Below are 16,775 nucleotides of genomic sequence, written 5' to 3'. Positions count from 1 at the left end.
ACAATTCTCTTGATCTAAGAACAAAATAGAACACCAGGACAATTTTTCTGATTCATATCCTTGCTAGACCCTGTATTCTAGCTTGTCACCAACACATTTAGGATTTTGTTTGGCCAAAACTTGACGACCAATCTTCTTGAAATCCACATTACAAGAGTGCTCTTCTGGGTACCTATGCGTTCCACAAAATAGATTCCCACATCGGCACTCAAACCCTGTTAGTCCAACTTTCTTGTTGCAAATCTCGCACCTATTTCTCTTCTTCTTCATGCTTGTAGAGTCAGTGACACTAATTGCAGCAACACCATCACATAATTCAGCAATATAAGCTTTCAAGTTCTTGTTTTCATTCCCAGCCCCTTCATTCTCTGATTTATGATCAGAGTGTTCTTTGACATGATCTTTGAAACATTTGGAACAAAAGTTATTGATTGAAGCATAGAAGCCACAACCATTGACACAGAGTGCTGGAGCACAAAGTGATGGAGGAGACATGTTGACGAGTATGGAGGAAAGGTTTCTGATTAAGACTCAAGTTTGAATGGTTGAGAGTTGGAATAGTAGCGATGTGGGTAAGGGGTAATTTATAAGGAATAATAATTAAGATATGAAGTAACCTTAAAGAAAGATTTAACTATGATAAGATTTAATTTCAATATATATCTAATGATAAGATTTAATTATTGACTTAAAAAAAAGATCTAATTATGATATGCATCAGGATTACTTTTCTACAACAATTATATTGAAGGGCCTTCAACTAAAGAGTATTGAAGGGGAAGGGTCAGGTTCAAACCCTGGTGAAGGTTTGTACCACAACAATTTAATGTGATGTGTTAAAAAATTTATTTATAAATTTTACAATTAAAATTAAAGAAGGTTTGCACCACGACTACTTAATTAATTTTTATCACATTGAGATAATACTCGTCCTACAAATTCTTAAAATAAACAAATCTTTTTTTTTTGTCAAATCCATAAACAAAATCATCATATTAATTTCCAAAATAACTATCAATTATTTTTTTTTCCAAAATACAGATGGGACCGGAGAAGGGTTGGTGGCAAAAGAAATTCCCATGAAGAATAGGGCATTAGTGTAAAACGAAACGATGCAACACATGCTACAAATTACTACAAAACAACTACTTGTATATTTAAATTTCTGTTGAGTTTAAATTGTCAAAATTTTAGCTTCCGTTAATACTGTTTCAAAAAAAAAAAAAACTTTCCATTAACACGCGCATGTGTTTTCCTTTTACGACAAGGGTAAACCAAACAGGCAAGCACATTGTACAAAACATGGGACGAATGAAATGATAAACATTGTGAGTGTTGAACATGGGACAAGACTCAAGAGTGAGTTTCATATGTTGCCAAGTTTTAATCTGAAAACGGGATGGCAATGATAGAAATAGATATATGTTTTTCCTTCCAACAAATTCTCATAAAACAACAGATCAATAACCAGTACATGTACAAATATCGCTTTCCAGAAAAAAGTGGGAAATGGCAACTACAAAGAATACACTCAATGTTTCCCGGGCAAATAAAATTCCAGTTTCTACCTAATTAGTATATGCAAAATAAGAAATGAGGAGCACAAAGAATATACTCAAAACGTTTCTCAGAAAGCCTTGAGGAAAAAATCAATCAGAAAAAGGAATAGTTTAGTTAACTTCAGTGCTTCTATCCTTGCAGAGCATATGCCACTCCTGTAGTACTGCTGCTTGAAGAGCTTGATGCTCAGCCTCCTCAGCAGTTAATTTTGATAGTGTAGAAGGTCCCTTCTTTTTCTCATCTTCCTCCCCATCCTTCTTTTCTTTATCTTTATCTTCCTCTTCATCTTCATCATCGGATTTCGGAGTCTTGGGCCGCGGTTGGGCTGCCTTCAACAAGGCTATCCTTTCCATTGATATTCGAAGCCTCTCAGCAGCAGCTGTTTTCACTTCATCTTCAGGCATGTACTCGACACCACCATCAGTTAGGTCATCCAACCAGCCTTGAAGATCTGATCCAATTTCCTTAGTAATAGATGCGTCGGATGCTCGTACCACGAACTTGCACATCATGCTTGTCGTCTCATCACCCAAATCCACGTTTCTACTCACCTCACTTGCACCAAAAATCATCAAGCCCAAGAAGCCACCATGCCAAGTTTTAGCAGCATAACACAACTATTCCAGCAAGGAGGGAGGAAAAAGGGTAAAAGGGTTAGAAAATTCATACTATGCAATGCCTAACAACTCACTGAATATAATGCCTAATAATATATAACCCTTGCTTTTTATCCTACTTTATGCCGGTTTAGTTTCTCAAGCTTTTAGCACATGATGTTTCCATCAAAGAAGAAACATACAAGACAGACAGATCGAATAGTAATACAGCTAAATTTTAAGAGGACTAGGTGATTCCAGGAATATGACAAGGACACACAAACATTCTTCGCACATGTTTGGAAACTCGTTTGAAGACCACCATGATTTTGGATTCACTGTGGTTTTCGAACGAGTTTCCAAACATGCACTTCAACAATTTCAAACAAGGAGAAGAAAAAAAGATGGCAAATTCACACCTGAAATCCTGCCACTGTGCGAATAATATGTGAACAGACTTTGTGAAATGGCTTTGAAGACAATGATTTCAATCCACTTAAGAAAGGAGATGCGCCATACTGTTGGGCTGCAGTAGCCTTAAAGCCACTTCCTTCATATGTATATCCACCAGTGTATTCTAAAACAGCTGGCAAACTGGGCCATAGTCGAAAAAACTCAACCGGTGATATTTGGTGTGGCAAAAGAAGCTCAGTCAATGGAATTTTATAAGGCTGACATCTCAAAATCACAGGTTCACCCAATTCAGGTCTTAAGCTTCTCTTCTGTCTCACGATTTGAGGATCCTCTTCAGCGTAGTCACCTTCATAGTTGCCAACAGCACCACTACCATAGAATGGGTAATACAACACTTGAACCCAAAGGGCACATCTTTCAAAGTGAGAAACACCAACTGTCACACTACATAGCACTGGATCCTGAGAAGGGAATAACATCGTTAAGGAAAATGGACCAAGGAACTATTGCAAATAGAACACTAAAGAACTATTGAACGGAGAGACAATGCAAAACTTGTCAAATATTAAATTAAATAATTAGGTTCAAATTGAACACAATCAAAACATAATTACATGATATTCCAAGTTCTACACTCTAAATTCAGCTTAAAGGGCTAAGAGACACAAATCAAGCAGGCTGGGCTTCATTCATTTCAGAGTCAAAATAGGCCCAGCTCACCAGGCCTTCCCATTTGGTACATCTGTCTAAACCCAAACCAAGCATGATCCTACTCAGAAATCAGAAGTGTACATACATAGATACATACCCATCAAAATTCTCCAGACATGTAAAAAAGGTGAAAGGATAGTCAAGAAGATACAAATGCAAAATAGCCATTTCAAACTGGAACAGAATATGCACTATAGAGGAGGAGAACCAACCTGTGAACCAAGACTACGCAACTGCCTCACTGCTTGAGAAGAACCATCCATATAATATAATGCGCCTGATAATCCCACACGCACATCTACCCGATTTAATTCAAGCTCAGTTAAGTTTAAAACCTGAAGCATTTTCATTTTTAGATAAATCAGAAACACTGAAATAACTGTCTGATAGTAATTTATTCATAACAAATATTATCCTTTATCTATATCATTTAGACTTTAAAGATGAAACTGTTGAGTGATTCTAGCAAGCCATTTTAATTTCTTCATTAATGGATTAAGAAACAATTTCTAAGGCATTAATAATTAACAATTTAACATCACTATTTCTCCTAAGAAATTATGAATCCACATTTAGGAACATCTGCAAGCAGTAGTTTGATAATTATAGTCAATTCTTTTTCTTTTAACTTGTAATCTCTTTTTGACCAGAATACTATTCATACAGTAATGCAACTTCCTTACCAGTACATTGGAACATTCTTTCATAAATAACAAGGTTGTAATCATATCAAAAATATTACATAAAATTAAATGAGCAACTTTCTTCCAAGTTCCATTAACGAAATCAGTTTGCCACAGGCTCAGACTCACGTAGTATGTATCTCAAAACAATAGATATATGGTCCACCACATTTCTAAAGTAAACTTAATCTATTAAGCTTCAAATCAAGTGCCTGCTCATTTTCAAAGGGAAATATTACGAGTTCTGACCACTACAACAGTGTATACGAACAGTCTGCTTAAATGTATGAAAATGCCATAAGAGAATCCGAAAAAAAACGACAAAGTATATATAGATATTGAGGAGGCATTGACCTTTAAATGCAGAGTGATCCTCCCATCTCCTGAATCTGCTAAATGGTAACCTTCAACATAGCAAGGATCACTGCTTCCAGTTAAAGTAATTGCAGTAGGAGGAACTTTAAGTAAAGTAGAATCAACTCCTTGTGTCAGCAAAAGGGTTAGTTCACTGGGGTCAGGTCTCCATAGCTCTAAAATAGCCTTGTGAACCAATCCTTCCAACTTTCTATCCTGAGCAGCAGATGCTTCATAAAACTGAACAGTTAATTTGTGGTGGCTGAATGGGTAATCCCCTCTTGCTGCTGTAACCCCTGCCCACCTGGGGTAAAATATTGCTAATAGTAAGAGACATAAGGACACAAAGTTATCATGTAATGAATTAGATTTCTGATTTGATTAGATAAAGATCATAGAAATTTGTAACATTAGAAATGGCTATTAAGCACCAATATATTACAAACGAGGAAGAACTTGGGGAGAAGCTATTCTAAACCCAACATCTTCAACAATAAAATTAAGCAATGATAATAAACTATATTTTCAATTAAAGGATCACTGAAAAGGAAAAAGAAAGAAGCAATTGAGGCAACACATGATGACCTGAAGCAGCAGTTCTAAATATAAATTTGCACAATATTCGCACCTACTATCTTGATGAGCTGAAGCATATTTGATTCTTTGCAATATCAAACGGCATTGATGCTTGCTGACAGAATCAGCCAAAGGATTGCTCCTAAACTCTTCAAGCTCTTTGGTAAGTAGCTGGCCAGCCCTAGGGTGGCGCGATCCCAACCGTTGAGCAGATATAAGAACTGCCTGTACATCCTGAACTCTATTTGTTGTTTCTGCAGTTGAATCAATATTGAAAAGAACCTTATGAATATTTGATATAATGACATTAAGAGGATCATCCGGGTCATCTGCAAGGAGTGGATCCAATCCTTCTATATCTATGTGCTCCGCAATAGCCCATATAAGGCGGGCCAATATTCTTGGTGTATTCACCTGTTCCATTCATAAACATTAGCATGCAAGATTGAAGAGTGAGAAAGTCCATCCACTTTATTTTTATTTTATGGGTCGAAAAAAGTTCAAAAGTCTAAGGAAACTCTGTTTATGTAGAAATTGATTTATAAAAGCGAGAATATAAAATAAAAGGGTGAAGTGCAAAAAACAAGTGTACAAGGGTGCTAGAGACAAAAATTTAATAATTTCAACAAACATCTTATTTTAAATTTCACTATCTATGAATTTTTATCTCTTTCATGCAAAAAACTAAAACTAGAAATCATTCTCTGTACATCAAACTTAGTGACAAAATAAATAACTCTTGCTCAAGAAAAATAACTAGCTGGCTCAAACATGTCCAACAGGTTCTATAAGAGAATAAAATGAAAATGTCCTAAAGGACTCAAAATATCTCCATGGTGTAAACAAGGTAATAAACAATTCAGTACACCATGAAGGTGAGTAACTCAGTTATAACTGACAAATGTAATCCCATGATATCAACAACTCAAATTTATTTTCAATTTTATTGGCAAATGTCTTAATTGAGAGTTAAACCACTTCAATGGAAAGTTTGGGGGGTAGGCTAAAGTTGAAAGGCTTTATTTTTATAATAAATTTACCCTTGAAAATATTTCAATAATTACAAAATAATGTTTGGATGCTATTGGCCACATACATGCAAATATGCAATTGTCAGAAGAAGAAATCTTTAGCTGGCAGCAGTGTCAAATTTTAGGCTTCAAAGTTTGTGTACCTCACGTAAGTCCTTCACAAGTTCACGTTGCAAGTTTTGCAGCCTAGTCTCATTCAAAATTTGGTCCTGAGAAGCTCCGTCTTTGACTCTTTTTACACCACCCCTAGTATCATATATGTAGCACAACCTAACAAGCAACTTCAAGTAGCAGTCAATCGCATAGGTGCGGCCACCACAATCCCATTTAACGCAAGGCCGGCAAACTTCCACTACTTCTAAAGCAGGTTCAGTCCAGTTTAAGGCACCATAACCAGTTCCATATGCCAAAGCTCCAATGACCCTGCTCTCCATGCCAGTGTTATTTTGTTCAGGCAAAGGCAAAGACAGCTGAAAGCAACTTTCCACTAGTGATGCAACTAACTCCTCCCTAAATATGCTTTTACTTGTAATGCTATTAAGATCATCATTCACTCTGGTATCCTCAAAAAGGGAAGCAATATCAGTTCCAGCAAGAGGTTTCTGCCCTCTTCGGACACTTTCCTTGGCAAATAGGTCTACACAAAGAGCTGTTCTACATATACATGCTAAAGCATGCATGCGATCTGATTCTGCTCTCAAGTTTCTCACCATTAAAAGTAGCCTCTTGAACAGTGATACCTACAAGGAGCCAGTTATAACAATAATAAGTATTGCTGTATCAAGAGCAAGCGACTTTGTCTAACCCAACATCTAATGCTATATTTATATGATCCAATGTCACAAAACGTACATAAACATTTTAAGCACAACAACAATACTCAAAGTCATCACATAACAACAAGAACCAAAGATTTTTCCACTAGGTGGGGTAAACAACATTAAGCATATATCGAACAATGCCACAATATCATGTATGAATCACATCTAAAGATAAGGTCATTTAACTGCAAATGTGATTTAACGAGTTGGCCAAACGACATAATACAACCAAGAGTCTGGAACTTCGAATGCTTCTAGTGTGTTTGGTTTCACAGTGATGCGCTTCAAACTCTCGTTTGCTTTTGCCAAACGTGATTCCAGCAAATTCTTTTATGTCCGGCCACTGAGTTAAAACACACATTTAAGTTTTAGAGATAAAATGAAGCCTTGTGTTGAGAATTTTACACCAACTTCACTTCAAACTAAGTTTTCAAACAAGTCAGTTCGCATCAAACCAACTTTAAACCAAACCCAAATTAAAAAAATCCAGCTTCGCAACCGGTCACCCAAACACACCCACTTCATCATTAGGAAGGACCATGTATGCATAGAGTAGTGCAATTCTCATACAAATCATAATTCACAGGCCAAAGTACCACAACTTAAAAGTTTATGACAATTGACAAGTGAAGACTATTGATAAAAATAAACTGATATAGAATACACAAGGAGGCATCACCTGCATGTTAAGATCAAGGAGATGAAGATTGGTAACAACAGCTCTAACAATACTCTCTCTAGCAGATGTAAATTCCTGCCTATCCCACAGAGTGAGAATGGCAATGATGGATTGTGATGCCCACTCAGGCTTCCCTCCAGGCACATCAGCCAGATAAAGCATATTAATCCCCACCTCATAAATCAACGCGGGTTCCAACGACGAAACCAAGAAGGGTGCCAAGTGAGTAACCACATCCGAAACACCCACCAACTTCTCCGCATTGGAATCAACCTCATTACCCCCGGCAGCATTACCAGAAGCCTTGGACAGCTTCCGAATCACCTCGACGCTACCGGAGGCGACGGCCTTAACGGAGTAAACGACTGGAAACACCGTGGCGCGGAAGCTCTCAACGGGCAAGACCAACGATCGCGCCATTAGAGCGCTGCGCTTCCTCCAAACGAGATCAACCATGGAGGAAACCCAATTGGACCGGATAGCAAGGGAATTCTCGCTGTCCACAAGCTTATCTCCGGCGAGCCTGCTCATCCGATTGGTGGTGAACTCCTGGAAGAGCCTCCCGACGGAATCGAACGCGACCTTCGCGACGATATCGGAACGGTCAAGCATGTTGTTGCCGATGCGGGTCCACCAGGCGGAGACGCGGTCGAGAAGGTTGACATTGTTCTCGCAGAGCGTGACAAGGTCATCGCGAGCAAGAACGGAGCCGAGGGTTTCGGTGATGGAGAATCGGAGAGTGTCGCTGGGGGAGTCGAAGCAGTCGGAGATCTCCTTGTTGCAATCAGCGATGAGCTTGGCAAGGCGGTAGGACGGGATCGCGGCGAGGATGGAGACGGCGGCGGCGGTGACGTCGGGGTCGGGGAAATGGAAGTCGTTGCGGATGCCGCCGCAGACGGTGTCCCAGAGATCGGGGGTGAGGCGCGTGGAGCGGATGAGGTTGAAGGCGAGCTTCTTGCAGACGGTGGAGGCCGGTGCTGCAACGATCTCTTCCACGGCGGTTTTGGCGATGACGGCGATGTCGCGCCCCGCCGCGGACTGCTGCAGGGCTTGCAGCAGGGCGCTGGATTGGCGGAGCGCGTCGTTGGAGCGGAGATCCGCCTGGATCTGCGCGAAGAGGATGTCCATTGTGGTGAGATGTTGAATCTAAGAAGGATGGATTATTGAAGTGACATTCAGAGTGGAAATTGGAAATGAAAATAGGGAGTGAAGAGTGAAGTTAGTGTTGGGTTATAGATTGGGGATTTGGAGGAAATGGAATGGAATCATTCATCACTTGGTTTTGAACATTGGAGGTGTTGTGAGTGGAAGAAGAGGTGATGAGTGGTCTAGTTGGTAAAGGTTCTGTTTGAAGGCACTAGGAGCTTGAGAACAATTTCCATTTGGGCAGATTTGGTTGTAATAATCAAATCCAATTAAAGAATCATTGAGGCTTAGTTAGTTATGGGATTACTTTTTAGTTTTTACACATCCAAAATTACTATTTGGGTACTCTAAATATTTCTTCCCAAAATAACATTATATACATTATTTTTTAGAAGCTAAACTCTAGAACTCTTGTTGTTTGGGACGGTCTTAGATGTCGAGGCGTTGATGTGGACCCTTGCTGCCCTTTATGTGGCGATTTTGGAGAGATGACGAACCACCTCATGTTGCGCTACGATGCAAGGATTTTGGTAAATGGGAAATAGAAAAACAACAACGCAAAACGAAGAAACAAAAGAAAAACTAGCCATACCCCACTAGAGGAGCTATCTCAGCATGAGGTGAGTTTCAAGTAGTGAAGTCCAGACGCAACCTCAATCCGAGCTTAGCTAAGGCATTCGTAGGACGATTGTGCTCCCTAGTCTTATGCTGAAGGGAAACTTCCCAATCTTGGTGGAGAAGGCTTTGCGCTTCAGCCAAGTAAGAGGCATGAGAGTACAAGTTGAAAAATATATAAGAGATACTTTGAGAAGAATTATACATTCACACTCTAATTTTTATACCATCTCAATCTCATTTTCTCTCATTTTTATTTCCATTTTTTTCACAGCACTCATTATTTCATCATCTTTTTTTTTAAACATATTTCATCATCTCTTTGCTGGAGTTTGAATATATATTTATTGTTTTGAGCATAAACTTTTTCTATAGCTAGTGTGCAAATGGTAATTTAAAATGTGTAAAAGTAGACCCAACATTAAGGAGCTTATATTTTTAGGAAGAATACTGCATATTACACATTACTTTATTTTCAGGTTGAAAATTGAATATTTTTAAAGCTTTTAAAAATACATTTATTTTATCTTTCTCTATCGCATTAATTAACAACTTTGTTTCACATTCAATGAAACTAAATCCACCTCCAAATTCCACCATAAGATAACAGAAAATCAGAAGCCTATAAAAAAAATCAGAAAAGAGAAGTAAAAGCTATGTCTAATAGGAAAGAAGAAATGAATAAGAGAAAATAAATAAAATGAGGTGGAAGAAAAAATAATGTGTAAATGAATCATGACCATTTCACATTTTTTTTGGTTCCACAAACGATAATCGTGTAACTAATTACTGGTCTCATGTCAGCGCATTAAGCTCTAAATAGCTGGCCTATATTTTTTTTTTAAAACTAAGAGGTAAAAATTGAAATCACGACCACTTATTTAAAAATGAAATACGTAACCAATATTATAACAACCCACTTCACTACCGGTTCATATTCTATGCTTTTCCCTCCTCGTTTTTCTTACACAATTTTTTCACAAGAATTTGCCTATAACTACAGTGTCCCTAATTAATTTTCTGCTACCATTTTCGTTTTAGTATTACCACTTCCTCTTATCATAAGCATTATACTTTAGAGCTTTCTACAAGATATTTTTTTTTAAATAAAAATTTGGGTGTGTTCAACTCTAATTATTACGGATTAAGAATTGTCACCGGGACCATAAACAACTTACAGAAATACATATAGATTACTCCTCCAACACGGCTCTCAAATCCGCAATGGAAATTGAAGATAGAATTAATATTTTTTTTTTAAATAATTTCTCCTTATCAAAATCTTTATAATAATAAAAAAAAAGGTTACGTTATAATTTGGTTTGCAATAAGTAACTATTATATTTGTTGACAGGGCAAATCAGAAAGTAAAAACTTGATTCACACTTTATTTTAAAATAGAAATTGAGAGGAAAAAAGACAGATAGAAAACAAACGTGATGAGTTATGTAATTAAAAGAAAAGAAATAGATAGAAAATAAAGTGAAAATTATTATGATTGTTAATTAATTATAGCTCAATCAGAAATATATGGTCTCTCTTCCTTTTTGAACATATTATTTATCACCCAATATTCTTTAAAATAATTCCAAATTCCACCAACTACTCCTTATGATGCAATGTCAGTTAAACTGTAATTGCAACCATTGAAATTAAGATAGGCTCTCAAGAATTGAGACAAAGTCCATATACTAATTTTTTATTTACGCCTGGTGGGTTTCACATTATTACGAATAACATCATGTACCATGCCAGCATGCCTAGTCAGAGGACGCAATCTAGAAACAATTGCTTTAACCTACTTAGTCCACTCTTTTGATCAAGCTCTCATGTAGTTGTTAAAGAATGATTCATTGTTTTTTGAAGGTAGGAATGGTTCATTGTTAATTAGAAAATTAATTGCGTTAAAGATAAACAGCAAGTGAGCAAACCACTTCAATGTTTTATCCTTATAAATAGCAAGCTTAACATGCTTCAAAACACACAAGAAATTACATACATACACAGAACCATTAAGGAGTAATATAGTGAGAGGCAAAATGAAAGTTGTGTACTTCCTTGTTACCATCTTGGCTTTGGCATCCTCTTTTGCCTCTGCCTATGACCCCAGCCCTCTACAAGACTTTTGTGTGGGAATCAATGACCCAAAAGATGGTGGTATGTTTCCTAAATCCTCATAATTCCTACTACCCAAATGTTAATTAAGTTTGTTTTTCGTTTAGGTCATGCAAATTGCAAGCAGTGATAGGGCAAGTTGATGGAAAGTGGGGTAGTCTTTTTTTTTTTTGACGATGAAAGTGGGGTAGTGGTTCCCTCAAAGATAATTCCTTTTATTTTTTAGTTTCTTATATTTTTTTTTATAGTTGTTCTCTCAAAACTCTGGGGATTAGAGTCGGTGACGATATCAAATCCCTATTATCTTAGGCTAGCTTTTAGTAGGCTTAAAATTGTCTCTAGGCGCCGTTTCATTTTTGGGACGTGATTTATTGGATGATTGAATGATGTAAATTGACTAATGAATGTGAGGTTACACAACAATTTTTTTAGATAAGACAAACTTAATTAAAGAAGTATTATGGGTACTTCAATCCCATGGTGAAAATACAAAGTAAAGGGAAATGCTAAAAGGCCAAGAAAAACAGAGTATTGTGTGATGCCCAGGCTACAGGAGAAAAAAATTAAAAACGGAGCCCGGTAACACAACTACTTAATCTAAGGGTTAGTTGTTCCTCTGGTTAGACCGGGCTTTGCCTTTATTGGAATCACCCACTCTTTAGCTTCTGAGGTCGGGCCACCATGAGTGGTAGCTCGGTAGCCTCAATCCTCCTAGCTTTTAATTGTCATGTGCGCTTATGACTCGCTCCTTAGACCGGACTACCATGAGTGGTAACTTTATAGATACAATAGTAATATTCAAATGTTATATTTGTTTTTCTAATTAAATAAATTTTTACACCGCCTCCTTAGATCGGGCTTCCATGAGTGGTAACTCTATAGATACAATAGTAATATTCAAATGTTATATTTGTCTTTCTAATTAAATAATTTTTTACACGGCCCCTCCAATTAGTTATTGTTGATTTAAAAAAAAATTGTTTAATATGTTAATATTTCGTAAACAAGTAATTAGAAAACTTGTTTCTCTAGTTCTTTCCCTATTTATAAGATTACAATAAAAATTGTTCATGCGTACAGTGTTTGTGAATGGAAAATTCTGCAAAGACCCTGCTCTTGTGAAAGCTGAAGATTTCTTCAAACATGTGGAACCTGGGAGCACCTCTAATCCACTTGGCTCTAAAGTGACCCCTGTCACAGTTGAGCAACTATTTGGACTAAACACACTTGGCATATCTTTGGCTCGCATAGATTTTGCACCTAAAGGTTTAAACCCTCCACACACTCACCCTCGAGCCACAGAGATCCTTATAGTCCTTGAAGGAACTCTCTACGTTGGATTTGTCACATCCAATAACGCAAATGGTGGTAATCGTCTCTTCACTAAAGTTCTCAACAAAGGTGATGTTTTTGTGTTCCCAATTGGTCTCATTCATTTCCAATTGAATGTGGGATCTGGAAATGCTGTTGCTATTGCTGGATTGAGTAGTCAAAATCCTGGAGTTATTACCATTGCAAATGCTTTGTTTAAAGCTAGTCCTCCAATTTCTCAAGAGGTTCTTACCAAAGCTTTACAGGTGGATAAGAGCATAATTGATAATCTTCTAAAGAAGTCTTGGTATGACAACAACTAATATTAATACTCGTTTCATTCAGATTGTATAAGAATCTTGTACTGATGTCACCTCATGCAATAGCCTTCTCTATACAATTGCTATTGTAATAAATAAAATAAAATGCATGCTTTATTTTTTGATATTGTAGCTTTTATGTTTGGAGTTTAATTTTGTATTGTTGAAATGGAAGAAAGTTTGGAGTTTAATTTGGTTCAACACATTATTATTCTCACGTTAAAATTATTATTTGGGTGTACTTTCTCAAGTTAATTTAATTTAATAACAAGGATCCCTTAATACTCCAATCATATATTTAAAGTGTGTCGAAGGATTAATCAAGAAGAATTAGTTATCCAATTATGTTTGAGAGATAATGGAAAGGAGACCCTCAAACTTGAAAACGACTAAGCTTTTTGCCTTGCGACTTGCCTCTCTCACTCAAGAGAAGGTTAGGTGATCCCTTTTTTGTCTCCTTCTCAATTAGGTCAAACCAATAAGTCTCTTCCCTTTCTCCGATCAATAAGCCCCCTGATCCCTTTCTTTCCTGAGTAGGCAACAAATGACATACGGTAACATTAATTTAGTGTCAACATCGAGACTCATGTTACATGGTATGATACTAACTATTTAGCGTCGGCCCCGGCCTGGGGTGACCCTACACATTAGCGTCAGATTAACCAACAATACACTTACGCAACTCACTTGCTACTTCGGCCGACACAAATTCATAAAAAGTAGCATTGGTCGTATAGACCAACTCTGAATAGTGTTGGCTTGGCAGACGTTATATATGTACAACGTAGAAAATAAGTCTCTCTTGTCAATGCAAATTTAACGATGAGTTGTAGCCATTTGCTCATAGCTAACATGTCCCAAAATTAGTCTCTCTTGTCCAGGTCAAACAGTGCCCCCTAACTCGGAATTACAATGCTTATTATCTCAAAGTTAGGGATATTGTTTGTCCTAAACGAGACCGCCAACTTAGGAACCCTAAACTATTAGCAAATAATGCAAGTTCTCACCAAATTTGCTTTGCAAATTTTCATGGAGTAAAATTATTTGATTTATTTTACCATTCATATAAATCCATCCACACCTTATATTTATCATCAATTTCATTAGTTAAGCATACGATATTGGTCATTCTTGACTGCAACTTCAATGTCGGGTTGCATTACAATTCAGGCTGGATTAGGAATGACATAGTCCAACCAGAATTTCATAGCAATCTAACATTAAAGTTACAACCAAGAAAGTCCAATTTTCAAAATCAAGAATGTGTAAGAAACATGTTTGCTCGTTTGGTCCCTATTTTTCCTACTACTCATGATCTAGCAAGCCTAGATGAGGATTTTGCAGGACTTGATCTAAACCAAAGAAAAAGTTACTTAGACCCCTCATCATTTGATCAACTGCAATTGCAAACTAATATTGACTTGTCTGCTCGTCAATCGTCTAATACAAATGATGAGTCATCTAATCAAGACACACCCTCATGAAGATCATATCTACAAAAAGATTGGAGATATAAGGCTAATTATCCACCTGAGAAAGTAATTGGAATCCTCCTGAACGAGTTAAAACAAGATCACCCTTCAAAGAAAAAAATCTGGCATTCTTCTCTAAGTATGAAGAATTCAACAACATGACATTCATCTCAGAGATTGAACCTAAATATGTATCTCAAGCTCTCAATGATGAAAGCTGGATCTTGGGTTTATAAGAAAAATTTATCAATTCGAAAGAAGTCAAGTTTGGACCCGGGTTCTCATACCTAAAGATAAAACTATTATTGGAATCAAATGGGTATTCAAAAACAAGTTGAATGAGGATTGAAAAATCACAAGAACAAAGCAAGATTAGTTACGTTGCAAAAGAATACAATGAATTAAGCTTCACTCTCGTTCGTGTTTCAAGGAGTCGTGTTTATCCCGCCACCTTAATGGTTGGCATTATGTATCCAGATCATGTTTTTGACAAGAAGGCTGACCTGTACTGTGCATCATCCTAAACTAACCCTAGGATACGTTGACTGATGACTTGATAATCGGATTATGTCGTTTTGAACATACTATCTTATTTGGATTAAACTATGTTGTTTAATATGAACATGTTTAACATGCTACTATATGGCGTCGTGTTTTTCTTTTGAGTTGACACTTTCTTATGTGTTGCGTGGGCGCTTAACACAATAGACGAAGGAAGTCGATGTTGAGATGAAGTGTTGCACCGCTGAGAATGCCTTGCTCATGATGGTCGATGGACCTTTCTTTGAAAGCACCACTATAAATGCCTGATATTATGGCTGATTTCATTTTGGTCCTACTTTTGTTAAAGTTTCTTATTGATTCAAATTCTCCTTGTTTTAATTGTCTTTTAAATTATTTGATATTATGATTTTAACCCTTAAGAAATCGGTGTACGTTACACGCATGAATGTATTGAAAAGAGTTTGGTTAAAATAGTTCTAATTCCCATGAGGCTTCCACATAGTTTACTATCTTTATCATGATGAAATGTATCTCCTCAATTATTTTTCCCCTCCTTCTAAATGGTAGACCATGCCGATTTACTTTTTATTCAACAATCAAAGTATTATCAAATAATTAAAGCAAAAACAATTAATGGTGTGACTAGTAAATTCTTAAATAAATTTTATACTATTTAAATACTTAATTATTCTTTAAAAAAAATAAAAATGGAAGTCTTAAAAACTTTAGAGATGCTACTAAATTTATTCACCAAAAAAGAGATTCCAATAAGTTTATTATTCTTTTCTGAACTAACCATTAATAATTAATGTTAAAAAAAAGTAAAAAATTAATTTTATATTTTATTAAGAAATATTATATTTAATCACATCAAAATATATTAAATGAGCTCAAAGTTTTAAAAGTTGACTCATCATTTTTTTTAGAGGGACTAAGCCCAAAGTTGACTCATCGTTTTTTACATTAATGCTTTCTAAAGTCTATTTTATTAAAACAAATAGATTTATACTTTCTTTTTTTTCGTTGATTTATACTTATTTTTAAGTGATTTATACTTTCTTAATAGTTAATACAAAAGAAAAAAAACTTTTTTGACTCAAGTACTGATTAATACAATCATTAATAAGTAAACTTTAATATTTTTTTAGAATTTAATATTCATAATTGATTATTTTCAAGATAACAATTAATGTTAACATTTCATTTTAATATTTTATTAATAAATAGTATATTTAGTGAAGTAAAATATTATATAATGAATATAGGTTTTGAACTCGTCACTAATGCTTTCTCAAGTCAACTTTATTAAAAATAAATATAATTTTTTTAGTAGGAAAGTAAAGGTAGTTTTGACCAAAGTTATATAATTAATAAATTCATTAAATATTTTAATTAAGAACTTTTTTAATATTTTTAATGAATTTACTATTAATAATTAATTTTATGATAAATATATTATTAAAATAAATTCAGTTTTGAAACTGAATTAATTAGTAATTCTTACATTAATTAATGTTTTCTCAAGTCTATTATATTAAAATATATAGATTTATACTTTTAATACGAAAGGAGGAAAAATTCTCTATTTATATCAATTTCAGGTATCATCAATTGTATTACTTACTTTCTATCATTGAGTAAAAATTCTTTGCACTGGTCTTGCTTCTTCTTTGTGAAACAACACAAGGTTTGTCTTTCCCATCTAAATCTTCATATTGAATTTTTACAGCTACTACTATTATTTTCACATGTTTGATGTTTGCATTGTGCAGTATTGTGATTTTAGTTCGAGTTGCATATGTTTTAAAAAATCATCAGAATCATATATTCAACAAGTTATTCAGAGCATCTTTACTAAACGCTTAAC

The 16,775-nt window shown here is 35.7% G+C and overlaps 3 protein-coding genes across 3 annotated transcripts; 1 reads left to right on the top strand and 2 right to left on the bottom strand.

Moving 5' to 3' along the window:
* Positions 1 to 535, bottom strand: LOC130732505 (putative zinc finger A20 and AN1 domain-containing stress-associated protein 8). The gene has a single exon (XM_057584538.1). The coding sequence runs from the start codon at positions 493 to 495 to the stop codon at positions 64 to 66; it is 432 nt and encodes a 143-aa protein (XP_057440521.1). The 5' UTR covers positions 496 to 535; the 3' UTR covers positions 1 to 63.
* Positions 536 to 1,406: 871 nt separating this feature from the next.
* Positions 1,407 to 8,810, bottom strand: LOC130729664 (protein TPLATE). The gene is made up of 7 exons (XM_057581483.1): positions 7,426 to 8,810; positions 6,069 to 6,665; positions 4,947 to 5,308; positions 4,319 to 4,622; positions 3,494 to 3,616; positions 2,576 to 3,031; positions 1,407 to 2,177 (listed from the first exon to the last, which is right to left on the bottom strand). Exons 1-7 carry the CDS (start codon positions 8,551 to 8,553, stop codon positions 1,671 to 1,673), a joined length of 3,477 nt encoding a protein of 1,158 aa, XP_057437466.1. The 5' UTR covers positions 8,554 to 8,810; the 3' UTR covers positions 1,407 to 1,670.
* A 2,350-nt stretch (positions 8,811 to 11,160) lies between these two features.
* Positions 11,161 to 13,057, top strand: LOC130729663 (germin-like protein subfamily 1 member 13). Its single transcript, XM_057581482.1, has 2 exons — positions 11,161 to 11,343; positions 12,382 to 13,057. Exons 1-2 carry the CDS (start codon positions 11,226 to 11,228, stop codon positions 12,933 to 12,935), a joined length of 672 nt encoding a protein of 223 aa, XP_057437465.1. The 5' UTR covers positions 11,161 to 11,225; the 3' UTR covers positions 12,936 to 13,057.
* Positions 13,058 to 16,775: the final 3,718 nt, after the last annotated feature.

The sequence above is a fragment of the Lotus japonicus genome, chromosome 1, assembly GCF_012489685.1.
Source record: "Lotus japonicus ecotype B-129 chromosome 1, LjGifu_v1.2".
Classification (NCBI taxonomy): domain Eukaryota; kingdom Viridiplantae; phylum Streptophyta; class Magnoliopsida; order Fabales; family Fabaceae; genus Lotus; species Lotus japonicus.
This window is presented reverse-complemented; position numbering and strand designations above follow the sequence as displayed.

Coding starts and splice junctions, on each gene's coding strand:
- LOC130732505 (XM_057584538.1), bottom strand. CDS start 495: ATGTCTCCTCCATCACTTTGTGCTCCAGCACTCTGTGTCAATGGTTGT.
- LOC130729664 (XM_057581483.1), bottom strand. CDS start 8,553: ATGGACATCCTCTTCGCGCAGATCCAGGCGGATCTCCGCTCCAACGAC. Junction 5,309..6,068: donor TTGTGAAGGACTTACGTGAG/GTACACAAACTT, acceptor TGAATGGAACAG/GTGAATACACCAAGAATATT. Junction 2,178..2,575: donor GCACAGTGGCAGGATTTCAG/GTGTGAATTTGC, acceptor TTGCTGGAATAG/TTGTGTTATGCTGCTAAAAC.
- LOC130729663 (XM_057581482.1), top strand. CDS start 11,226: ATGAAAGTTGTGTACTTCCTTGTTACCATCTTGGCTTTGGCATCCTCT. Junction 11,344..12,381: donor CAATGACCCAAAAGATGGTG/GTATGTTTCCTA, acceptor TCATGCGTACAG/TGTTTGTGAATGGAAAATTC.